Genomic DNA, 26,428 nt, shown 5'->3' with positions numbered 1-26,428 from the left:
TTTACGATTCATTGCCTAGAGTTAGTGTCTAGAGAGGAACTCATTCTGAAAGTCTAAGTCCTTATAGGCTAGAAACTCTTAAGGCAATTTGTAATAAAAATATTTTCAAGAAAATTATATGGAGGCAGAGCTGTATGAAGTAATGTGTGTACATTTTTCTGTTTGATTATTTTGTTATGACTTTTAATTTTCATATTTCTCAGGAAATGAAAAAAACTTCTTGCTATTAACGTTGGTTCAGCACTTAATAGTCTGTTGGAATTTGAAGAGATGCAAATGCAACACAACCAAAGTAACCCATGTGATAATGAACTGGAGGCTTACTCTAGAGAAGGATTATACTTCATCTTTGTTTCTTACCTGCATTTTTTTCCCTGCTTATTTATCAGTCACATCTTCATTACTAAGGGGCTCCTGGTTCTTTCAGTCACTTTCAGGACATGTAAATTCTCTGCCTAAATTTTTCTGAGGAGTTTCTCTGATGAGTGATGTGTAACAACAAAACATTTGCAGGTGGTAATCTCAAAAAGAATTAGTGAAAACAAATGAGAAAGCCTTTCAGAGAAAGGAAGGGGAATCACTATGCACCATCACTTGTTGCCTAATTTTTAACTTCTTGAAACTATTGATCTTTTAAATGTAAAACAGAGCATAATGTGTTATGAGCATAACTATAGCCAGCAAGCCAGAGAAGATAAACAAGGTTAACCCATCTGGATTTCAAGCAGAAGGTCAAGCACCTTTCCAGTTACTTTTAGAAATATATGCCAGAAAGGCTTTCTAGAATTTCCCCTCTCAGAATATGCATTTAAAAAAGAAAGAAAAAAATATCTCTAAAATCTCTTGGATAAAATTTGTTTTAATTTTGCTTTCAGTAGGACCCATTCTCATTTTTATTGGAGCAGGGAGGTGGTGGAAGCTTTGCCTACCCACAGCCCATGTTCTAGATGAGCAAAGTGGTGCACAGAGTGCTGATTCCCGTGGCACAGAGCTGCATCCTGCTCCATCTGGGTCAGGCACAGATGGGTGGCTGTTCACTGCTGATGAGCTGTAATATGCCCTTATTTGAAAGCCCAAACCATCCCAAATTTTGGCAGATGGCCCCTGTTTTCTGCATCAGGCTCAGTACAGTTTGCTGACAATCCATATTTCTTTTCTCCAGAAAATTATTCCTCATTTTATTGGAAATAACACAACATTGTCCATTGTTTTTTTGTCTTGTTTTGTGGTTTTTTTTTTTTTTTTTTTTTTTTTGTTTTTGTTTTTGTTTGTTTGTTTGGTTGGTTGGTTTTTGTTTGTTTGGGTTTTTTTGTTTTAATACAGCAAGTTTGCAAGGGAGAGGTTTTTTTTTGAGGCTGTCTTGATCTGTTCTAAAGTTCTGATGAAGACTGTTTATAACTTCAAAATTATGGTCTGCACCCAAAACTTTGGAAAGAACTACAGATCTTTGAGAGTTTTGATTTTCTTATTCCAAAGTGGTTTACCTAAAACGTAATGAAATATTCAATGTTGTGCCAACTGGGGTCATTAATTGACTTTTTCTTTAATGTCCAAAATGTGATACATTCTGATTACATCTCCAAGTGTTTCTCCTTGACTCAAATATTTAAAAACCCCAAAATTCTCTCACAAAATTACTTCTTTCTAGAAGAAGCAGCTTTAATTTATCTTGTTTCGAATTTTCTCTTAAATTTCAGATGTCTTTAGTATTAATGTGCACTAGGCAGAAGTATTATTTTCCCTCTTCTATTCATGCAACTAAATTAATCTCATTTTTCCTAATAACTCAGATGGTATTTCACTACTTGACTCAAAACCCAGCTGCACTACAATGCATTTGATGCTGCTGTTAGCTATGTCTGTCCTGATGGAAAAGGAGCACTGCTTATTTTCAGGCTTGAGACAACTTTTTTCTTCTTTTTATAACTCTCTTAAAAAAGTTACAGATATGAACCTTCAGCTCTATCTTGTGGTAACATCTTTTCCAAAGTGTTTTTCTCTGATTTTATCTTTCTCAGCTGCAAGGAAGTAGCTAACAAGTTTGCCCCCTTTCTCTCTTGCTCTTCTTTTGACATTCTGAGCCAAATGTCTGTTTGTTAGACATAATGGTTGTAGTAGAACAAATATCAAGTTTAAAACAGAGCTTAAAGAGAAGCAATTTCTGCAAAACTTCAAATTACTTTAACACTTCCCCCTCCAGCCCCTATTTTCCATTAGGTTACTCAGAACCCTTCCAAAGTATTTTTGTGAGACACCAAAAAGTCAGTGAGCAATATGTGTTCTACATTGGGAAGGGGGAAATACAGATTCAGCTCTTTATTCTGAATGATTTGGAGCAGGAGCTTGAATGGGGCTCCCACATGCTAAGCCATTTGAGAGACTCTGGCTGACTTTGGTGAGCAATTCTAATAGAGTCTAGAAAAATTCTTTAGTTAATGGGTCATCAGAATTTGTTCCTGATTAACTTGACAAACCTATTTTAAAAAAATCTCAACCTCAGTTGCAGTATTTTACAGAATCAGTTTAATCCTTCACAGTCAATTAACGGGGTAGGTGTCTCTAGGATTACCCCCATCCACCCTGGCAAAAATTGTTGTGCTCTGCTTAGTGGCAACTATATTCCAGCACAACCAGGATCACTGAGCAGGTTCCTGTGTGAGAGACTGCAAAATGGTGCACAGAGGTGGGGCTGTTCCCTCATGCCTGGCTATATAAAAATAGCATTATAATAGCATTAACATGAGGACTGAAAATATATGATTTTATATGGAAGGTTCTGCCACTGCTGAAACCACATGAAATTATACAGAACTGAAAGATTTACAAGGTGGCTAGTAAATCTTAAAGGTATGCAGGGATCTGAGGGATTCAGCAACACCAAATTTGATCAGCAGAGGCAATCTGAGAAAGCCTAGCACATGTGCTGACCTTTCCTGAACAGAAGGATTATCTGGAGGGCTTTGGTTATTTGAAAAGATCTGGCAAGCAGAGTCACCTCTAGATGTGCTGTGATTGTAATGTGGAGATGGTAATTAATTTCTGTCAAACTTTCCCCTCCTAATTAGTTCATGTCAGTGTTTTAGTAAGTGCCACTTATTTAAGCATAGCTAATTTAAAACTAATTTGGCTATCTTGCTTAGGCAGCTGCCCAATGGTGTTAGCAGGAGTTTTATTTCAGACAAACTGCTTGGGCATTTACCCAGCTGCTCAGCCAGACTTTTGCAGCTCACACAAGGATCGGTGCTGAAGGAAAGGTGCTGTTATCACATAGCTGAAAACCAGTTTAGTGATGTTTTTGTGAGCTGCTGCCACCTCCATAAAGACCGCAATATATGCCAACCATTTGGAAAGGAGAAAGTTTCTCATTCTTTGCTTTTGGCTTCAGTGGGGCTTTCACCTCTGTTGAAGCTTTAGGGTCACACTATAATAAAAACAGGGTAATGTTCAGCCTCATCCATATTTAGAAGGTATCTTATGCACAAGGAAATGAGTGCCTATAGGTAGTTATATTATCTATTTGTCAATTTACACGTATAAATGATTATACAGAGCAATTTTAATGACATCTGCAGTTAAACAAGATATAATTCTTAAAGCAGTTTTGTTTTGAGGTTTTCATCTTTAACTCCTCATTATCTTGTTTTGTTGTAGTTCTGATTATTTTGAAAGTATCTTCTGGTGCTTTTTAATCCATCTGATTAGGAAGATAGCTATTAAGATACTGAGAAAAATCAATATGAATGAAATGTAACATTTTTTAATCGGGCAGTTTGAACTTCGGAATCTTTTTTTAAGGATTTGTAGATAATTCTGACAATTCCAATCATCCCCAATGGTCTTTCTCCCCTTAATGGAACAGTGCTGGTTTGTAGATAAAGCAAGAAAATAGAAAAATGGGGTTGCAGGTTTTGTACTTTCACTTGGTTGATGATTTACTCTGCAACCTTTAGAAATCCACTGGAATGTGTGTAGGCTTTCCAATAGACTGCAACTGGATCGAAAAATTCCAGCTTAATCAAAATTGGCCACACTTTGGCTTTTTTTGTTAACTGTGCATTACTTACCTGATTGTCAATACCCAAAGAACGCTTAGAAAGTGTTAACACACGTGGTCCTGAAGACTATATGGTACTTTAGAATTTGATTAATCAACACAGAGGTTTATTTGTCTATTTTATGATGGTGTTTTGAAAGCTGAGATCTATCAAGCATCCTTTGGATCCTCCAGAGCAATGTGCTATATATATATGAAATTAAATAAGAAAATTATATATAGGAAATTTAAATAGTACCTGAATCTAGTTTGCTGCTATATTCACACACACAGTGACATGTCCTGCTCACGGGACAGCCTTTAGTTGCCCAGGGAAAACAGCCAACTTTTTCCCTTCCCACTCTTTAAAAGGCCGTTTTAATTCAAAACTCAATTGAACTGATGAGAGTAAAAAGTAAAATAAAGATCAAGAAAGTATAGATTAGTTATGAGCATGCTGTTAGTCTTCCTGACGTGGGGATAGAGAGGAAAAAATAATGTCTCTGTGTTATTTCACAGATACAAAAAAGCTGGAGCTCTGCAGGAAATTTGTTTGAGATCTGAAGAACATTTATTGCTCTCCACACAACACAGCCTTTCTGGGATCACAAAAATACAAATTGGGAAAATTATTCTAGCTACCTACTGCTTACTCCTGCAGGAGCACTGTGTGATGATTGTAGTGTCTAAATATCTCATTTGGCTAATTAAAATGTGATATTTTGGATGGGAGTATTCTTGCTGTTGCAGGGGATGCTGAAGCTCGGCTCTCAGCTGTCTGCTTTCCTCCCCCTGCATGCTGCTTTCCTCTCAGGGAGTTTCTGGCTGCCGAGGATTTGCCCTATGCATTAACTATTAACCAGGCATCAAGGCAAGGCCCTCCTTTGGGGATTGGCTGCAGATTATTTGCTCAGAGTGTGTAGAGCTCTGTTGCCTCAGGCACCAAACAGAGCACCTTGGTCTTGAACTCGCTGGTCTGGGGCTGCTGAGAAGTGAAGTCGCCTGCGGGGAGCTGTATTTCAGCAGAGCTCTTGTTCTGCATGCTTTGGCTTATCCAGGGTAATACCTGTATCGGGGCTGGGAAAATGCTCCATGCCTGGCACTTCCCTATTTTCTGCGTCATGTGTGTGAACCAGACAGGCGTGAGTTTGACTGAAAGCTACTTCAGGGTTCTTTTTTCCCCCGCCGCAAACCTTTCTGTCTTGGGGTCTTGAGCTGAGAAGGAAAAGTGTGAAATATATGGTGATAGAGCCCTTAAGCCAAGTGGCACTTTGAATGGAGTTTACATATAATGAGTCAAAACATTGCCTCTTCAACATCTGTATGGAGCATGTAGAAGAACACCCGCTTGAGTATTCATGCAGGGGATGATTGCTGCCTAAAATATACTGGGGGACAGAAGATTAACTGAAAATGAGAATACATGTAATTAAAAAAAAACCAAAAAACAAAAAAAACCCCAAACTATAACTGATTGCTGAATTACCTCAGGAGGACCAGAAGGATTCACACCTCACACCATCCAAATAGCTTTGGCATAGGAGTCAAAAATAAGGAGCGAAAGTTTGCCAGGGAGACCTTGCTCAGTCCTAATTTGTTCTAATTTACACATTTGAGAGGTGCATAAGAAGAGCAATATTTGATCAATCCCATTACAGACATATTTACGTTAATTTAATGGCTAAGTTCACATCTGCTCTTTGGTGTCTCAGCATGAAAATGTGTTCCATGTCTGTTATCAAAACCATTTTCAAATGTAGATTTCACAAGGATCAAAGATGATCTTTAGCATTTGTTTACTGCAGCCTGCAGATGTATTAAAATTACAAAATCTATTGATCACCTTTCATCTTTTATCAGATAAACAGCAGTTTTCTGTGAGTAAGTGAAGTTCTACTATTAGATACATGCAGCCCAAGGTGGAGGGAATAATGTTTTCTCAGCAGGTGCCAGGAATAATGGAATATTTCTTTTTTAAGCTTAGCATTACTCTTTCAGAGGCAATGAGAGCTATTGCTGCTGGGACCTCCTCTGTTTCTCTCCTATTTCTTCCCTTTTTACTACCTGGATTTTGTGTTTTGTAATTAAATGGTGTGGCTATGTCATCCTAGGTATTTACCTCCCCACCATCTGAGATTTTTTATAATTTCTGTAATAGTAAATGGTTTGAAAAATACAAACAGAAATTGGGAAATCCAGAAATGTCAATTCATAAGTATCTTTTTAACTTCCATTCTATTTGTCTTTCTCTCACCATACTATGCGTATATCCCTGGATGTTCTCTTACACACACAGTTCCTGTATAAGCAAAAAAGGCTCTGTGTGTGTGCCTGTCATCTTTTAGAATTACATTATTGGAACTTTAGGGCTGGCAAATTTCCTGTCTTTAAAATACTGAATTTGTTGAATGACAGGAGTAACACATTTGATGTTATTTGAGAGATGCATAACCTCCCTAATGAAAGAAAGATTTGGTTAAAACTGCTGCTGCTTCAAGAGAATTTAAAACTGTGAATGGAGAAAGGAATAGTACAGATCCTTTTAATGGAATTGTGAGACAGCAGTTTCCCTCCCCTACCCCCCCCGCCACCCCCATGTAATACTTTCATATAGATTGTCAGCAGTGCGGGAAGAGCTGAGGATTTTTCAGCAGCCTTCTTGCTTGGGTTCATCAAACAATGATGGACATGAATATGTTTAATTCCTGAATTTTTATTGTTGATGACTTTTTTAGCCATCTTACAGGTATGAACATAATGCAGTTCTGTGACATGCAGGTTCTAAAATTTACAGCAAGCCCCAGTTTTCTGAATAACAAGTCTGAAGCTTCTGGCATGGCAGTAACTGCCTGCGCAGTTACCATTAAATACAGACAGCTTGCCTGTTGAACTCAAAATTTAAGAAAGAACATAATGTTTTGTTTAGATTCTTCTTCAATAAAATGTCTGAGTTCATGACAAGAGATACCTAGAGAGCTGATCATAGCCATGGCAGTTCTGTCAGCTCCAGAAAGGTATTGATGTCTTGTTCTCTTAATGGAGAAATAAGTCAAGAGAGCAAACCATTAAACCAGCACCATACATCTAGATGGCTGTGTGTAGGAGAGTGAGACATACTGGAGTGCAAGGGGCAAAGAAGTGTCTGTGCCCTCTCATAAGGGAAGAGTAGGGGTGATGCTCTGCTATAGGGAAATACACCTTTGATGTGTCTTTTCTGGTCAGAGAGGCCTGTTGATGTTGTTTATCCCAAGGCGCAAGTCATTGCCACGGTCGTGTTCCTTCTTCTCCAAGAGAGCCACCACTGGTGGATGAGGTGTGTGGACTCATGGAAGGACAGAGGCCTTGGTGCCCTGTTCAATATGTGAGATGTCACCTCCATGCCCAGCATCGTGCATCAAAAAGCAGCTGTGTGAGTGCTGCAGGTAGTCTAGGTTGGCTACACCAGACTTTCGGCCCCTATCAGCAGCTCAGCAGGGATCAGTGTTGGAGTATGACTGAAACGTCTTTTAAAAGCATCGCCATAAATGGACTCTTGTGAAAGCAGACAGAGAGAAGCCATGGTGCAAATTAGTCAAGCTATGCTAAAATTAGTTTCTTGATAGTTGACATTACAGTGAGTCTAACACGTTTTGGTCTTGCAGGGCAGACAGGGCTGTGATTTGTGTCTTTACCTCATCCCTGAATTATGTGATAGCCTTTGGTTTTGGCTGGGCTGTAACGTGATTTGGGAATGTAGCTTGACACCATTTACACTGCTGAATAAATTATGTTCCCAGCATGTCTGAGCAATTATCTGATGAGTACCTTATCCTCCTTCACTGAAGACTATTTTTAATCTTTTAATGAATCAGCACTTGCTACTCATCTCATTGCTTTCATCAATCTAAGGATTCCTTAGGAATTAGAAATACTTCATAACCCATAATAGGTCCTCACCTTCCTCTCCTGAAGTAGTATGGTCATGTAATTTCTATTCTCATGGGGTAAATCAAAGTGCAGAATGGTTAACTGTTTTTCAGAAAGTCTCTAAAGTCAGCAACAGAACTCCTAATTGCTTTATCCATTAAATAACCATATTTAATCTTTCCATGCTTGAATACATGATGCACTGATAGAATGGATAACCAGACTAGAGCAGGAAAGAAATGTTTTGTATAAAAGTAGGTCTTGGGAGCTTTGCTTATGAGCTTACAGCTAAAGCAAGGGGAAGTTGTTTCATGTTGCTGGTTTTGCACAAAAACTGCTATATAAGTAGAAACTCATATTAAGATAAGAAAAGTATCTCCATACAAGCTGTTGCATCAAGAATGAAAAGGAATGGAAGATAAATGCAGTGCTGAAGCATGTAGTAGGTGAGTTGTAAGATACTCTGCATACCTTTGCAACCACCAAACTGAAAGAAATTTCAAAATCATCAACCAAAGCCAACCTGATTGACAGCACTTAGATACGTCTAAGTGTCATGTCCAGGATGAAAAAGCTCAGACATAACAGTATGACACAGAATATGATTAAAATCCATTTGGTGATTCATAACAGGATTCTGGGAATGCTGAAATTTTACTAAATAGTAGAGTCCAAAAAGACATGTGCAAATAAGGAGTAAATGAGATACTTCAGTGAGGATTTAAGTTAAGATAGAAAGGGCATTGGAAAAGCCTTAACATATATTAGATTCATGGTTTGAGTGTGGTTGTTAAAGCGGTGCTCTCTATGATACTATCCCTGTTACTGGCAATGCTAAAGATGTACTGTAAACCACAAGGCAGCAGGATTTTGCTTAAGCAATCATCTGTTGGATGGAAATAGTGAAGCTGACTTTACCTTGGAGGGGCTGGACATCAACAGCTGACATTTGAAGGTGATCAAGATGAAAATAACCTCCAAAAAACACCACGGATGTGTTGTTCAGTAGTGAACTGACAGGGTGTTATGGCCAGGAGGGAAATCTTGCTATGAGTCTGCTTTTCTCTTGAAAAGGCAATACTGCAACTGCTGCATTAAATTAGAGGCTTCAGTGGAGAAGGTGAATCCATCAACCTTCTTGATTTGTATCTTATTTCTAGCAACATGTAAATAGAGAAGTACTTTGTTGTTTCCAAGCAAAACACGCGTGGAAAGCTGGAATAAAATATTGAGTTCCCAGGGGATTGCTGTGAGACTGGATTGTGTGTCTGCATCAACCCAGAAGTCTGTCCTAGGATTACTGCTGGGTAGCCAACCCTCAGGTGGGATGCTACTGATCTTAGCAGAGCAGCAGGATGATGAACATTTGACTGCCTCAAAATCTGTAACTGGAAAGGTTTATAAATTTAAAACAGCAGGGTTTTCCAAGGTGTTGAAAAGGAATGGGGAGAGTGGGTGGCAGAGGAGCCACCATAAATTTTCTTCAGATACGGAGGCTGAAATGTTTTGAATTCTTCCCCTTTGGGCTTGCCTTGAGTTGAGGATCAGAATCGGAGGGGCTTTCAGGGAAGCCACGTGTGGGTGTAGAAAACGAAAGTATGGTAAGGCTACCGTCTTCAAATTAATACAGAGAATAAATTCAATAATGTCACAGGGTCTGAGGTTGTGGTATTCATTTCCCTCTTGTACAGGAAAACCATGGTGCCTCTCACAGTGCTGGTTGTCACTTGATGCTGTCACATGCCTTTCCCACTTGTGGTCCTTTTGGATCCAGGACTGTCGCTGATCTGCCACGTGAACATCAAATGGCCGTTGCCTGTTTCTGTGCCCATATGCCTTTGTTACTTGTTTACTTGGGCTCTGATTGTGTTGCACCTTGTAGTGTATTAATTAATGCACTAATTGAAGCTAGGGTTAACCAGAAACACAAGCGTTTGCAGGGCCAAGGCACATGCAGTCTTTTGAGGACAGCTGAGGTATTCAAGCAGGTGCACGTGTAACACCATAAACAGTATCATCTAAAACTGCAGTGATTGATGGCTGGGCCTCAAGACTATTTAATGATTTACAATGGCAATCAACTCTTGCTGTTATCGTTTTATGGGCACTGAACATTCATCAGTGAGAAATACAGCCTTTACAGCAAAGCAGGCTGCTGTTGGGAGTTTCACGTGGAGGTCAACTGGATAGCTGAGTACTTCTGTCAAAACCCTCTGGGTAATTTAAAGTAAGAGAGCTTCGTGGGTTTGGTTTGGGTTCTTTGTTTAAAATTTTCCATCAGTCTCCAGAGACAATGCTGTTTTCTCACAAGAGCGTCTTAGAGGCTGCATGTCTTCCACTGCTGTCTTGTTTAGAGTCAGAGAGTTGCTTCAACACCGAGACTGTGACTCCTTTTGTTTTCAATGTTTTTGCACGCTCCTTCTGAAATACGCAGGTGCCAGGCTGCTTTCCCCTCAACTCAGCAGAAAACTCAGCTAAGCACTGCTGATCCCTGTGACAGAGCAACGGGTGACAAACTGCCTTGTCATTTCAATCAAAGCCACCCACACTTGTCATTAGGTTTATCCAGGGTTAAACTGTTCATTACGTGCCAGCCCGGCTGCCAGGGGTGGCTGTTTTTCTTAATCTCGTGTCATAACTGTTGTAGGTTGGAGGCGGGATGGAGGCACCTGCTGGCTCAAGTGACAGCCTTATTCTGGGAGCTGCAGACTCAGCTGAAAGAGAAAACAAATGGGGACACGAATTAGTAGGCCTGAGGTTCACAGGGATAATGTGTTTTGTCAAATTAAGAGTTTGTTTAAATGAAATTATACAGCAGGTCTCATCTCCTTCTGCGTCCTGTAAACCCTAACTTTGGACTTCTCTGGAAACTTAGGTTTTCTATATTCTTCTTGTATCCTTCTCTCACATGAAACTGCTTTTGAGTGTTGATGGGTTTTTTTTTTTTTTGTTTGTTTGTGTTTTTTGTTAACAGTTCTTGATGTTTTAATTGGAATATATTCAACAAAACTTGTTATGAATTCTTATTCCAGGTTTTTGGTTAAAAAAGGCAAATATATAAGAAAAGATGATATGGACTCAGCTAGTGTAACTTATTTCACCCTTTAACAGTATAACACCAAGTACATTTTGGTTTTGTCATGTTATGTCTCTGGATGATAAACTTATTTTTTTTCATCTTGGCCCTGTAGTGTTAGGGCAATGCTGTTCAGTGCCTTATCTCTCAGAAGTGGGAGTCTTGCTTCGAGTCTGACGCTGGCAGACTTTGCCTACCACTTACTATAGCTAAATTAAAATAAAGAGTACTTTTAAATTTTTCATTATGTACTGTGTTGTTATTTGTAAAAAGCCTACCTGGACTCCTGGGAGACAGCTAATCCCTGAATAGCTAAGGGAAAATAGAATCATTATATTTAGATTTATTTTTGTCTCAACCACTGGAAAGAAAATGTCTGCATTTGAGTTATTTTGAGTAAATATTCTATGATATATTTTTTTATATGATAACATTTACAGGTGCATTAAAGCTTTGATTTAATTTTCATAGGATGCTCAAGTACTGGGAATAGTGCATGAGTATCTTTTTTAACTTAAACTATATAAATTCTGGCAATACAACAACTATTAATTGCTACTGGATAACTTTAAATGACCCAAATATCCTAAGCAATTTCAGTAATTTGAGCTTTAAACCAATATAACCTATTACAGCCAATTTTTAAATATCTTCCTAGTTTAATCAACCCAATATAGATAAAGAAGCATTTAAGATAAATATATATAATCATGTGTTAGATCTATTTTATGTTATTTTTAATACAGCATTGATATATAAAATAAGTCAATATGCTGCATGCTAAAAATAAGTATATTCTAATAATGTGGAGGCTTTCCAAGAGAATGTACAGCTCATGTCTTAAAGTTGGGCTCTGGGGCAAGATTTTATTATTATGGCCATTAAAATAAAGAGGTTTTTCATATGGAAAAGCAACATCAGTCATCTGACCTGCATCTTTCCCTTAGCACTCTGAACAAAATGGATTTTATCAGCAAAATTTCTGCTGGCCAAAATGCCACAAAAGTTGATTGGGATAGTTTTAGGAACTTCCTAAGATTTTTCAGTCAAGTACTTGATTTGTTCAGGAAAATCTTTTGGCCTTATACGAGGGACACGGACCTGGACCTTCCATTTGGATTTTTCTTGTACTTCCGACAGGAGGGAAGGGAAACCATGAAGTAAGTAGTTTACCATTTTTTGGTTAACTCTGAAGACAATGTCTGCATTATCCATTTGGATAAGTGGGAGCTCAGTGCTTGCACAAAGTCAGGCCCTCTGTTGTTACCTGGGATTATGGGGCTGCAGATGGTTTGAGTTAGGTTGGAATTTTTTACTGGGTGATTTAAAATAAGAGCTGTGGGATGCATGTGGAGTGGGGAAAAAGGGTAAGATTAAAAGGAGGGGAGGAGAGAACGAGGCATATGTTCTGCCAGGGTTAGGCTTCTTGCAGAGACAGCCAGATGGGAACAAAAGGGGAAGCATCAGAGGGTAAGCAGCAAAGCATAGGTTGAGGGGGAATTGTAGAGATGGCCCAGTAGGGAAGCCAAGCTGTGGTTCAGAGCTGAGATTCAAACACTGCTTTGATGGTGACCCCTAAGGCAAAGGTAGAAATGACCTTCCTAAAGTTTTGCTTACACAGATGAGGATGAGCACAGAATCCCAGAGAGGGCTCTGGATTCATCTCATGAGTGTTGTGGGGTTGAATCTCACGCAGCATGAAGCTGTGATTGCAGTACCTTCCTTGCAGGTGAGTACATAGGTTTGGATAAACATATACGTTGTCCGTCAGAACTGTCCAAACCAGGGTTTGTTTTGCTACCTTTTAGCACTTTGTGTCCTCAGATATTTCAGTTTTTCATTGTTTGCACATAAGTAATCCTTACTGTTCTTTCATTGGCTGGTAAAATTAGGATTGAACCATTAAAGGGTCAGTTCTGTGCATGATACAAAACCAGCAAATGTACTGCTAATTCCCCAGGAACAGGAAGAGCAGGGATCAGTTACAAATCTGTTCATGCTCCACCTCAATGGGCTGTAATATTTCAGGATAAATTATTTGGGAAATACCCAAGGGAGGAATGTGGAAAGAAAGATAAAATGCAAAGTAGCTTTACCAAAGATTATGGGGTTAACTAAACTGATTACTTGGTAAATTGTTATTAATTATCTTCACAAAGGAATGGATGATGGATTTATCTGGATCATTTTTCCTGGTGCTACACAGAACAGAGAGGAGGGAGGTATTGTACCTAATGGAATATTTGTCCTGTAAAGGGCACAGTGAAGCTCACAAAGAAATGTCAGTATGATGTGCAGGTGAAAAATTAGGGTCTGAAGAGATGATTAGTGAGGATCTGTAAGAACTGATATGGATTTTGCTTTCTAATATCATGTTAAATAACAATGGCAGAAAAATATAGGAGTATGTGAATAAAACTTAAAGAGAACACAGGCTAGGACCATGTCTTCAACAGCAGTCTACAATATCAGACAGAATTTCATGGACATATGGTAGACATACAAAAACTCATCCAATATGTGCCATTTATCTTTGTTTTTAAAATTCCAGAATATGACCACTTTATTTCCTTGCAGATATTGTCTTCAGAGTTAACCAAAAAATGGTAAACTACATACTTCATGGTTTCCCTTCCCTCCTGTCGGAAGTACAAGAAAAATTTAGATGTAAGTTGGTATCTGAAGTTCAGCCAAAGTTTGCACCAGCTTTAATGATGTTAGAATTCACTGACTGTGGTATGAATTACATAATTCTTAAACTTTTAAAAAATTGAATACAAGTATTGCAGTGCTTTGTATCCTTAGCTGCGAGAAATCAATAATGAGGCATCAGACCAGTGTAATTCAGACATGTCAGAGATCTCACGTTTGCTGCTGTGCTGCCTTCTGCCTCAGTAAACAAGAGGAGATCACTGTTTCCTGTTTAAAACAAAAACAGAGAAATGTGTTCTAGTGTTTCCCCCACTTGAAGCCTGTTGCCAGTTTAACCTGGATTTCCGTGCCTTGCTCAGTGTTTCCTCTAGTGATTTTTATTGGGTGTATCAGACATGCATTTACCTTCAATGTGTTTCAGTGCCTAGCAAAACAAACTTAGTATTGAATATTAAATACTTAATTGTCATTAATATATCACCACTGGATCCTGTTCCTTGAGTGTACTGTGAAATTTGGAGGGAGCAGGATGAGAATTTTAGTCTAATCCAACTTTTTTTTTTCTGTATTTTTAGTCAGTGCCAAAAGCATAGCAAGTTTGCAGGGAAATGTGGCTCTTGGAAGGAAGGTGGTAGATGAAAGATGGTGGCTTGGCTTTTTTGAAAGTAGCCAAAATGGGCATTAATCTCTGTCTTGCTGCATAACTAGACAGTCCCATGAAACATTTGCTTGGTTCTGTCTGTTACAGAACTGCCAATGTGTCATCTTTTTCTCAACTATCCTCTGCTTTTGATTTAATTTACTTTTCAATGCAATCTAATTATTTATAGAACCCTGCTTTTTTTTTTTTAAAGCATCTAGGTTTGGCAGTTCAGTGCCTCTGCTATTTCCACCACATCCTATCTAAATTTGCTGTTACTCTTTCAGTTGTCATATGCTTGCCTGCCTCTACACATTTTTCTCCATACTTCTGTAGCTGGCACAGGAGCCCTTGCTGTGTTTATAGCTTTAGGAGTTGCTCAATGCTTCTCAGTGGTCTGTCTCAAATTTTTGACCTCATTGCACCTTGTGGATATCAGTCTGAAATTTGCAGATGTGGAGATGAACTGGAAAGGTTTCTGCTGTGGGAAGGGGTGTAGTGGCAAGGAAGTGGACTTGGGTGGGAGAAGGTTCTGTAAACTCCACCAAGAGCCAGAGCATCCCCCAGCTGTGACCCTGGGGCACAGCTGGGCAGTGGAAAATTGTCCTGGCACTGTGGGGACTGAAACCAAGCAGCAGAAAGCCCCATGGAGAGCGAGAAAGACGATGACTTCTGTGAACTGGGGTGTTTCCGTGGGTGAGGCTGCCTCCCGTGGGGTCACCTTTTATCATAAACAGCAGCAAGCAGCTGGGCTGGGGCTTGCCAGGCAAGCTGAGCCACACACAGCTCACTGCTGTGCTGAACCAGCCGGCTCAAATCTGCACTCTGGGGGGCCTGTGCCACTGCCCTTTGGATTGCAGGCTGGGGATGTGGGTCTGTGCAATAGAGATGAAGGTGGGAAATATCCCAGAGGAGATCCCAGGGCACTAAAAAAGGGAATGTTTTAAATAAACGGGTTTTTTGCTCTTCAGTAGTTGAATTTTCTTCATCAGAAATGGCGTAGACTAAATTAAAATCAGGATGTTACAGAGTTTCTTGTACAATTGTAAATTAAATAGCCAAGTAATGACCTTTCAATACCAGCACAGCAAAGAGATGTTACTAAATCATACCAGAACTTAGATCCCAAAACAGAGAGACTTAAAAACTCTTTTCCAGTCAAGTGGAGACCTTTTATCTGTTTAGTTGTGGGGTTTTTAAAAGAGTTTTCTGATAGCAACCAGAATATTCTTTGATTTAGAAAAGACATATTTTTTTATATTTAAAAATGAGACTTCATGAGAATTAAAAATGAAATATCATATTAGTGTACATGGTTTTATCTTTGCTATTTCAGAAAAACAACCCCAAAAATTCAAAGTTTCAATTTTTCAGAAAGAAAATGCTTGCTAATTGTAATCTCCTCCAAAGAGATGCTCTGAGCTGTGGTGCTCCATTATGGGCCTTTCAGCAAAGACAGAGAGTTCCTTCTTTTTTAATATTGCGATGGATGCAAGTCAGCAGCATGAAGTATTAAAATACTGTGGCGTTTTTGCCACTCTTTAGTGCCACAAGATCTTGTTTTTTTAGAAGAAAACCAACAGGAGTGTTTGCAATGAAAACACCATTTTTACTTATAGCAAATTGATAAACGTAACCTGAACTTTTTAACATGCAAACTCAGCTAACAGTCTGGGGCACCAGAAGATATGAATTTCCATCACTGGAGTCTTAGAGCACACATACCAATTTCTGCACTGGGACAAAAATAAATCGAGCTTTTCAGCTTTTTTGGGTGAGTTATCAGGTTCATCTCAAGGTTGAAAAGGATGTGCAAGCAGTCAATTAACCTACCAGTTTAAGTTAAAGCTTTGGTTTGCTACTTTGAGGAGGATGTAATCTGGGCCCTGGGCAGTTACTTCTCCAGCACAAATGAACACGTCAAGCATGAAATTTAATGTGTCCTTACTTTTGCAAAGAAAAATGTTCTTGTAACGTGGTCTAAATACCAAATGCAACATAATATTTGCTCCCAATTGAAGACTTTATGGTCAAAAGCAAGGGAGGAATAACATGTTAATTTTAAAGAAATACGGTTATTTTGAAATCCTTCCTTTCTACTTCTGTCGATAATTTAGTCCTTTTTATTACAAACATTAACAGACTCAACTTAATGTATTTTGTGTGCTTTATTGTCTTGCTTTCTGGTCCCCTGTAATTTTTGATATTTGAGGCTCTGCTATCTTTTAGGCTCTCCTAGTGCAGTATTTTGAAGGAGAGATGCAGCATGCTCTCCCACAGACTTTTCTTTCAGCTTACTGATTAACTGTTTAGTTTCTGTGACTGGTGACTGGGCTTTGACAAATACCCAGAAGCTAGGAACATCATAAATAAACAGAGAAGGAAGCAAACATCTGATTTCACAGCCCTTTGTCCATCCAGTTAAGGACACACTGTAAAGCACCACACAAACTCCCCAATAAACTAAGATACCATGCGCTGCATTCATTTATTACCCTGATTTTTCTATCCTCCAAAGACCACATCTCTGACCTGTCATTAATTTCTCACCTGTCTCAAAAAAGTGATAATCTTTCTTCAAAACCTGACTGCTGGGGTTCATGTGGCTGACCAGGTCTTTAGGGATTTTTCTTCAAAAAATAAACATACCTCTTTCTTAACTTCTCAGTGGTACAAAAATGTGGAAGTGTGTATAGCAAAGAACCTGATTAGAAAGAAAATAGAGGATGCAGCTCTTTTTTCATGATCTTGGGATGTGAGGTGTGAATGAATGTTGTCTGCAGCATTTTTGATTGCCTGTGATAACAGATGTCCCAGATAATAGATTGTTAAAACAGATGATAGTGACTTAGGCAGAGCTAGCACACAGATGTGAGTACTAACAAGTGCGTGTTATTTTAAGCTTGAGCACTGTCCCTGATGTAGTTGAGTTGGCACTTCATGAGCTCTGGCAAAGTCCAGACTATATGCAGGAAAACATCACACTCTTGCCCAGAAAACCAGATTTTTGCCAGGGAGAACAGGCTGTCTCTCTTTGCAAGATGTATCCTTGCTGTGTGCCTGGGGCATCAGCTGTTCCCTGACTATACCACTGTGTTCAGGGATGCTCCTGGAGCTGAAGTGGGGCTTGCCCACTGCTAAGGCTGTTTACTGCTAGCAAGAGCAGGACAGAAAATGCTGAACAGACGAAATGCTTTAATTTTCCACTGTTTTGTCTGTATTGTTTAGGTCTCTTCCTTTAAATAGAGGAGTAAAATTATAAATGAATCTGTAGTTCCTCTCCACTCCAGTGGAAAATATGTTATTGTCTGTTTTTATTAATCCATTCGAAGCTGCTTACTCTTCTTTTCCATAGACAGAAGAAATTGCTTGGGTGAGTGTATGTAGACATAGGCACACAAATAAAAATATGTGTGAGGGTTATGTGGTGTATCCATGAATGTAGATATATAAAAATATATGTACATACACCTTTGGTCTATGGAATTGCACCTATGTTTCTGTGGAAGAGAAAGACAGTGAGCACATTGCACCTAAGTGTGAGAAGATGACAATGGGTGAACCCAAAAGTTTGAGGTTCTCAATCAAACTGAAGAGCATCACTGATTTAACCAAATCCTGCAACTCTGGAAGGTGGCAGGAGGGGAATCCTATTATACCTCTGTATTTCTTTCAGTCTATCTGTCACTGGCTTATCAATAGTCACTTCAGGAGGAGGATGCTCTGAGGCTACATAAATGCAAAATAATGGGGCAAAGGCAATACCAGCATTGTCAAATTGAAGATGTTTATCGAAAGTTCAGTATAGATTTTTATTTTGATTATTCCAACTCCAGCACATGTTTGGAATGAAGGGGTGAATTGTTCTTGAATAAGAAGTAAACCTTCAAATACAGATATTTTGATACTTTTGCATCTCTGGCAGCAGCTAATATCAGAAGTTCTAAAATACCACACCTCTGTGAGCAGCACTGTATTTTGTGATTACCTAGAATTTGTATTTTCTATGAGACAGATATAGCCTAAGCTCATAAGACTTGAGTTTAAACTTCTGAACGGCAAACAGTTTTGTTGCTTGCTCACAGGAGCCAATAGAGTATATTCCAGAGAGCACACACAGGGCTTTTTTTGCCCTTTGTCATAGTAAATTGACTTGTGTTTCCCTAAATCTAGAAAGTCAGTTATTCAGATTGAAACTTTCCAGTTGCTCATTATGAAGGAGTGGGAGTTGGCAAGAAATATTCAGAAAATTCATGCTGCAATTCATGGTCCCGCTCATAAGAGAGGAGAGTTTGTGTATCAATGGTTATTTTATACGGATGTAAATTTGGTTTTGTATCTGGCAGTTTTGAATCCAGAGTCAAAGCTGCCTTCTTAAAAAAAGAAAAAAAAAAAGGTATTTTGCTTTTAAAAAAAAATGGAAGAAGAAGGAAAAACAACTTGTCAACTTTGTCACCTTCCTTTTCTGTCTTAGCCTGTCTGGCAGCATTTGGACTTACACTGCCCTGTTGCAGCCTTAGTCTGGCACTACAACACAAGATCATTTAGTGTTGTCTTTTTCTTTTTTCTCCAAGTTCCCAGGATATGGTGAGAGCCAAATTTTCCAGCTCAGGCCACAAAGGTGCAGGACATTCTGTGTTGAAGCATTGGGTCCTCTCTGCTGAGCTCTGCAGGCATGTCCCATTTCATAGATGAACACAGTAACTCCCACAAAGACAGTCATGTTTTGAAAACAAACAAGCAACCTTTTCCACCACCCTTTAACTTAAAAAAAAAAAAGAAAAAAAAAGAAAAAAAAAAAGAAAAAAAACTGTTGCTGTATAAGATTGTGTCATACACGTATTGCCTGGAGGGTGTCAAAAGGGCTTTCTTTGGAGCCAGGTACTTCAAAGGAAAAGCAGTCCCTGCTCGTGCTGCGGAGTGGGGTTGGTGTGACACCTCTTTGGTGGGTTGAAAGCCTGTGCAGCCTTTCAGCAGGGTCTGACACGGAGCAGAGCTGGGATGCTGATCCCAGATGTTGCTGCTGCTTCTTGCATCTGTGGGGTCACCTGTCTGCCTGCTCGTGTGTTTCTGTGTGGATTGCTTGCTTGTTCAGTCCCCTTAAGGTCACAAGTTTGGGAAAACTATACCTGTGACCCAGACTTAAGGTTCTGCCCTTTTTAAGTCAAGCTCTTTTTTGTTCATTTAGTTGGGTCTTTTTATTCCTGCTGCAAAAAAAGAGATACTGAAGAGCCCTGAAATTAGAAAGCCTGCTTGTACACTTTATTTTGAGGTAACAATTTCTGTCTCAGAGGAGTTTTCAGCTGCTCTGAGCAAGTGCTTTCCCAGACACACCTGGCGTTGGCTGGCTGAGCTCAGGAGAGTCTCAGATGTGTTTTTGCCGGGGCGGTGTGTGGGGGGTAGATCCGTATCTGCTGAAGGGAAGCGTCATGTTGCACTTTGAGGCTTTGAGGGGCCAGGGTGTGCATGAGTGAGGGACCAGGAGCTTGGTTTTTTTGCCACAGTTTATGAGTGAAAGGGACTCCGTGGGCATGGATCTTGTGGTTGCTGTCAGGCAGGCACGCACAGCCCCCAAGAGTGTCTCAGCAGGGGAAAAATCTGTGTGAGGCATTCAAGCCATTTCATAATCAGCTTCGTAGCCAGATCTTCAAAATACTCAAAGGTCTCCCAGAAATCAGAAATGCTGAAGGAAAGGAGTAGGTAAAAATAAACATGATTAGCGATAGTAACCTGACCGAAGAGACAAAAAGGATGGAGATTTCTGACAAAAGAAGCCAGGCTGTGTTGTGGCAAATGAGGCCCAGAGCCAGCTTGTGCAATGCTGGAGGGGAGCATCCAGGGAGAAGGTTTCCTCTTCCACTGAGCCCATGTCGTGCCCCTCGGCAGGCCAGAATAAACCAGAAAAATCACAGGTGAGCTGCCGGGCAAACAGCCCCTTTGCAGTTCCCGAAATGGCCTGGCTGGTTTTGTGCAGCTGCTCTGTGGCAGATGATGGGGGATTTTCTGGGGCTGCACCAGCAGCAAGGTGTTGGAGTAAGAAAATGCGCAAGAAAGTTTTTCTGAGAGCGTGGCATCAAGCCCTGGTTTGTATGGTCCATGATGAAACCTGACCTGACCTTTTCTGACCAAAGTACTGCACATCCAGAATGTAAAAGAAAGGCAAAGGTAAGTCATATGGCATCTGTGGTGTGGTCTGTACAAAGAAGAGTGCATCATTAACAAAACCTGATAAAAGGACAATTAGTGGTCAGGATGGAAAGCTGTAACACAGAGGTGAGCTGGTTGGGTATGTGTAAGAAATGTGATTTATCTGTCTGCAAAGGATAATAAAGCAGTCATTCTCTCCTTAACTGTGGCTATAAAGCTATTATTAAAACCAGCCTGGAGAGTGTCTGGTGTGCAATGCCCAGGGGGGCAGCAAACATAAAAGAGTGTCCTTGGCTGATGTCATGGCTCTGGGTTTTCTGTTCCTCCCTGAACTTGCCTGACAAGCATTGAGAACACCATTACACTGCAAGTACTTTTTCATGCTCTAAGTTCTATTTTGTCTACTTTTTACAGCATAGAGTGATTTTACAAATAGGACAGCACGGAACACTCTGGTAGCTATAGAAAATAATCTCATGACATCACTGTGTTTTCTGTCATTTCCCACCATTAAGATTGTCTGTATAAAATGTACTTTTTTGGCCTTTTGACAAGTACTCAGGAAGTTTGTGCAGCAGTTATTTGAGTGGGATCATTTGAATTCAACACCTTATAATAATCTCCATGCTTGTGCTACAGATTTTGATTCATATGTAACCTAATAAGGTTAAAAAGGATATTTTAAAATACAGTCAGGAACAGTTTTGCAGAAACTACTGGGATTCTCTTTTGACCTAGTGGTGCATTTGTGATTTGAGGAGCTTAGACAAAAACAACTGGAGATTAATGCCAAATTCTCTGTTATATTGCAAGCAGCATATGGAAATGTCTTTTTCACTTATACACTTCTGCTCAGTAATAAAAATAAAATACAAATCTTGGCTGAAGATAAGGATATCAGTTTTGCTTCTTCAGTTGTAAAGTGAGTAGTCATTGAGCAAAATGACTGTGTATTATTTCCATGAAAATGCTGGTGCCATCAGACTCCACCACAACAGAATAAGCACAAAACATTTCTGTGGAAATCAGTAGTCAGTCAGGGAGTCAAGAATTCACAAGTTGATCCACATGTGTTAATAACACTATTTAGAGTTTGTATTATTGATTTCAGCACTGCTGGGTAACTTTCTGGATGGTAAAATTTAAGCTGTCCATCTGCCAGTTAGAGCTTGATCTTTCTGAATTTGCAGAAGAAGATGTTTCTGATTAGAAGCAAGTCTGTATGCAAACAGACAAATTTACCCTCTTCACTCCAATTGTAGTATTCTGCCAAGAGAAATTCAAATGGCAGAGTTTACTTTGTCTTTAGAACTACTTACTGACACTTCCCAAAATACTGAAAGTACAAGTAATTTTGAAATATGATCTTTGAAAAAATCTTAACTATACAGTTGTGTCTTGAATTACAAATTGATTGTGCATGAATTCTAACTATGCCCAATATCCGATATTGGGTTATTCTGTAGATAGCATAACCAGCTGCAGAATTTAACCTCTTAAAATCTACAGAAATACTAATCTCTGAACAGCCCACCAGGATGGTATTTCTGTGTCATAGTCAGCTGAGAATTTTAAGTGAAGCAGTATGTTCAGTATTATATTTTATTTACCTTTACCTAGATTATAAATAGCAGCATAAAACTGTCACTCAATTTCTACTTCTGAAGAGTACATAATAATTTTGCATCATATTTTACAAGTATTTTTTCACTTTTTATGCTGCCACCATTAAGATAGTGGTAGAAATGTGACAGGGAAAAGAGAAGAAATTGATTTTATTTTTGTAAACTACGTCTGAAAACCATGGTGTTTGGATCACCAATTGTTAGCATGGTAATAAAATAACTGAAGAGATTTTCTCTGTCCCAGCTGGTCAGACTTTTTCTCTTTTAGGGACTTTTTTTCTGATCATAAACTTACAAGAGTGAGATGTTTAACAGTGGGACACTGGAGGAGGATGGGTTTTGCTAGCAGGGAAATCTGTCTTCAGGAGGCTTGTGGCAGTAGTTTGGTAAAATAATACTGTCTAAGGTCTATGCAGATTTGCTTATGATTTTGCTGTTTAGGTTTAACATTGTTTTCTTCCAGCATATGAAATTAAATATCTTTCTGAAATGAAATTAAATTAATTAAGATAATGTTTGCTGTACATCTCTATGTAATTTAATTTAGATAAAAACCCACTATGTGACAGCAGATGCTGTTGTGTTTAATAAATTTCAGGTGCATGGAATCTGTTAGGAAATTACTTTTTTTGTCCTGTCCAAGCAGAAAATCAACTGACAGGAGAAATACATAGTGATTTTAGTTTTCCATCATTTTTGGTGTACAGTTTTACATCCTAAACAGTATCAGGTAGAGCAGATTACAAAGCCAGACTTCTTTTGCTTTATGTGCACAGACTTTCTCCTTAGACCATTGTATTTTGTGCATGTGCTGTGCTTTTTCAGCAGAAATGTTTTGAGAGTTAAATATATATATTTGGTGCTATGCAATGAGCTGAACCATTCAGTCCTTCCTGCTCTTTTGTCTTACAGTTAATCATTTTAATGTAGTCATTGCAATGGACTTGAAGTAAACCACTGATAAATTTTGTTGATAAAAAAGAAATACAGCTTTGGGATATATTTCTAGAAAAATAATACTTTTTAAATTAAAGGGTTCATAGGCAATGTTTTCTTTTTTTCCCCTGACTTCTAATGTGTAGGCATGTGAAAATGAATTGCAGAAGAACAAACTGTCAGGTTACTCTGAAAGCAGGATAGACTACAGCGAATTTAAATGAATAGTGAAAAATTTATTTTCCAGACAAAAAAAATGTGTAGGGTCATACTTTCCAAATTTAATTTTGTTAGATTAAATTTAAATTTATTGTATAATGAATATTGTGTTAGAAAAAACATTTGCATTTATATTTTAATTATAGACACACACTCCCTGTTTCTTGTGCATCTTTGAAGATGTGCATGCGTCTGCTCTGCGGCTAAACCTATTCTCACTGAATTAAATGGCCTTTGCTAATTTGAAATCAATGGTGTGGGGAATTAATCCACCCATTTTGGAATCTGCTCTTTACTGGGAAGAAAACCAGGACACTTTACATTCACTTGCGTTTCTTCCTCCATTTGGATGTGATAAACCCCAGCACAGTCCTCGTGAGTGCTATCGGCTCCCATAGCTTCACTTTTTTTGTCTGTAAAAACAGGGTAGCTTCTCCAAATGGATATTAAAGGATAGATTGAAATAATTAATGCACATCTAATGGCTAATTCTGTGGGATAACACTTTGCTTAATGGGATTAATTCCAGGCTTGCACATGCCAGAAACTCCTGGTGGCACAGATGAGGCCACTGCAAAGCACCTCGAAGTAGATCCCTGGTACCTTCCCTCTTCCCCCCGTCCTATTAGGAATACACACCAAGTCAGATGTGAATGAACAATGCATTCATCACAACTAATCTCAGAAAAGCATTTGTATTAAGGGAAGAGGAGAGTGTTTTGTCCTGTACAAGCCCATGCATTGTCTGGCCACCCAATTTTTGTTAGGCATTTTAGGTAGTACGATACACAGTAAAGGGTCCCATGGCAAGAAAAAACTTGTAATGGATAGAAGTAGAAGAATGATTTTTCTTACGGAGTACAAAAAATAAATGAAACACTAAGGATCCTTTTAGGAGAAAATTTATTTTCTGTGGGCATTTGATCACTTGGCAATTTTTCACTCCATCCAGCAGTTCTGTGACTGCACTTTCCCAAACTGTGCTTTCAATAAAGCTGACCTAAGCTCCCAGTGCTATGAAAAATGGAGCTCATATAAATTTCCTTTGCATTCTAAATCCATCTCAGCTGCACACAGAAAGCAAACAAGTACAGTTTCTACACAGCCTTTTTATCTCTCTCCACATCCCAGAGGCTTCCCAGTCTGGCTTTTTGTGGAAGAGAGGGCCTGTTTAAAGTAAACATAATTTCAAAATTTTCATCCATTTTAGAAGCAGCGTTAAAGATCTTAGAAGGAACATGTTTTATGAGGCTGACAAGCAATTAGATGAATGCAGTGGCAGTACAAGTGCATGATTCTACACTTACAAAATTAGTTGGAGTGAGAAAAATCAGAGACAACATAATATCCCATCTCAAGTGGCTGCTTCAGATAGGTGCTCTGAAACTTGAAGGTATGAACAGAATTGTTCTGTAAAATATATCTGGTAAGTGGCTGAGAGCTGCTTTCTATGTTAAGATGGAAAGAATAAATACAAGGGATCTAAATCCTCTGAAACAGCTGTGCCCCTCCTCCAGGCAAACAAAACTAAACTAAATCTAGTCATAAGCAACAGAATAGAATTTCTCTTTGCTAGATTTCTGTAAAATCTTTTAACAAAATTTTTTGAAGAAAAACCAATAGGGTAAGTTTAGTGCTGTGGATGAAATTAATTTAAATTACTCATGATAGCTCACCTTTCCAAATTTTCAGTGTATTCCCAAGTAATTAATGGAATTAACTTGACAAATTTTAATATTAGTTGCATGTAGTGGGTGAATCATAATTACATCATTTCAGTTCCAAATTCTGCCATAGAATGGTTTGAACTCATAGTATAAATAAACAGGAAATTTTCTTTGTGATGAGAGATTGGGGTCCCTTTCCCTGGGTTTTTGGATTTTTTTCCTACAAGTCTGTTTCCATAGAGAAGCAATTAATAAGGTACCAGCTTCCAGTGCCTGAGCTTTTGAGAGCACTTCAGTATTTTTGACAGTTAATATATTAGTTTTATCTTATAGTTGGTGAAATAAAGGTGTTACATAAAGTCATTAATGACAATGAAATTATTTTCTCCTATTTCTCCCACCCCACGCCAGAATGTATTGCTTTCCAACAGTCTTTATTCCAGTCAAAATATATATAAGCTCTTCATTCTTGCCATTTCCTACCTATGTGTGGAAAAGTGTGTTTCAAAATACAGTACTTTGCTTTCCCCTTATCCTGTAATGCCATCTGAGATAAGGTTTTCTAAAGTTGGGTGTAGTCCCTCAGGTGGCTCTTAACAAAATGCAGCAGTGGAGATGTACCAGGCACAGTTTTGTCACCTGACAGAGGAGCACGGGCCTCAGCAGTGAGGCGTTAACAGGGATAAATAAATCCATGCCCAATTTGCAGATCCATGACAAAGCCCTTTCTCTTCAGCAGTGCTTCGCTCTGCCATAAGATTTTAGCTGCATAGTTGCTACATGCTATGGAAATGTGAATGCTCCCAAATCAGAGGAAGGGCATTTCAGAAGTGGAAAAAGCAATTATTTTTTTTTTTTTTTTTCAAGTGGAATGTGTGATTCCAAGGAGATAGGGTTTCTCCTTTGCTGAAGGAGTCCATCGAGGGCCCAGGCAAAGTTTGTTGTGATATTTCCATTTTGTGAGAGCTCATCCACTGGCTCTTTTTTTTGAGGCCTGTGAAACACTTCATGTGTTCTTTTCAGAGTGGAATATCCCCCAGTGGTCTTAATATTACTATTGCTAAGCTTTGTTGAGCAATGCTGCAAGAAAAATATGCAGGGAATTAATATTAGTCCAAATCCTTAATCACCCTTTCTCTCTACTCTGTATGTAACTTGCTGTTGCACAGGAGAAAGTTTTTGTGCCTGTGCATCCTCTGGCAGAGGCAAGACATGACACACACAATCTTTCTACTAAGTGGGTCAGTGGCAGGGCACTGCTCTGAAACCTCTCCCTCCCCATGTGTGCAGCTACTGAGGGTTTAGAGCCTCAGCCGTTGGTGTAACCTCCTTCCTGCCCACTGCATCTGCAGATGATTTAACTATTTCCCTCCTCGACACCAAGCTTCACTAGGAATTTCTTCATCCTCAGAAGCATCGTTGCAAGTGGATGTTGCAGTGAAAATATCTTGAGCCTTTGCAAGCATTAAAACAGTCTGCTCCTAGTTGTCCTGCTAAAGTAAGTCTTGCAGCTTTCCACCACTTTTC

The 26,428-nt window shown here is 39.0% G+C and overlaps 1 protein-coding gene across 5 annotated transcripts in view; it reads left to right on the top strand.

Moving 5' to 3' along the window:
- Window positions 1-26,428, top strand: part of CD247 (CD247 molecule) — a 61,390-nt gene that overhangs the window by 15,183 nt on the left and 19,779 nt on the right. Inside the window, exon 1 of one of the 5 annotated variants that reach the window (XM_085590173.1) lies at window positions 1,292-12,485. The exons of 2 other annotated variants lie outside the window; for them this stretch is intronic. In XM_085590173.1, the coding sequence (XP_085446299.1) occupies window positions 12,458-12,485 (28 nt within the window). In that variant the 5' untranslated portion in view covers window positions 1,292-12,457. Of the gene's footprint in view, window positions 1-1,291; window positions 26,400-26,428 lie in introns of those variants that run through there. 2 more of the 5 variants (XM_085590186.1, XM_085590179.1) reach the window with 2 other exon arrangements.

This window comes from Lonchura striata, chromosome 1 (assembly GCF_050655825.1).
Source record: "Lonchura striata isolate lonStrDom1 chromosome 1, ASM5065582v1, whole genome shotgun sequence".
Taxonomy (NCBI): domain Eukaryota; kingdom Metazoa; phylum Chordata; class Aves; order Passeriformes; family Estrildidae; genus Lonchura; species Lonchura striata.
This window is presented reverse-complemented; position numbering and strand designations above follow the sequence as displayed.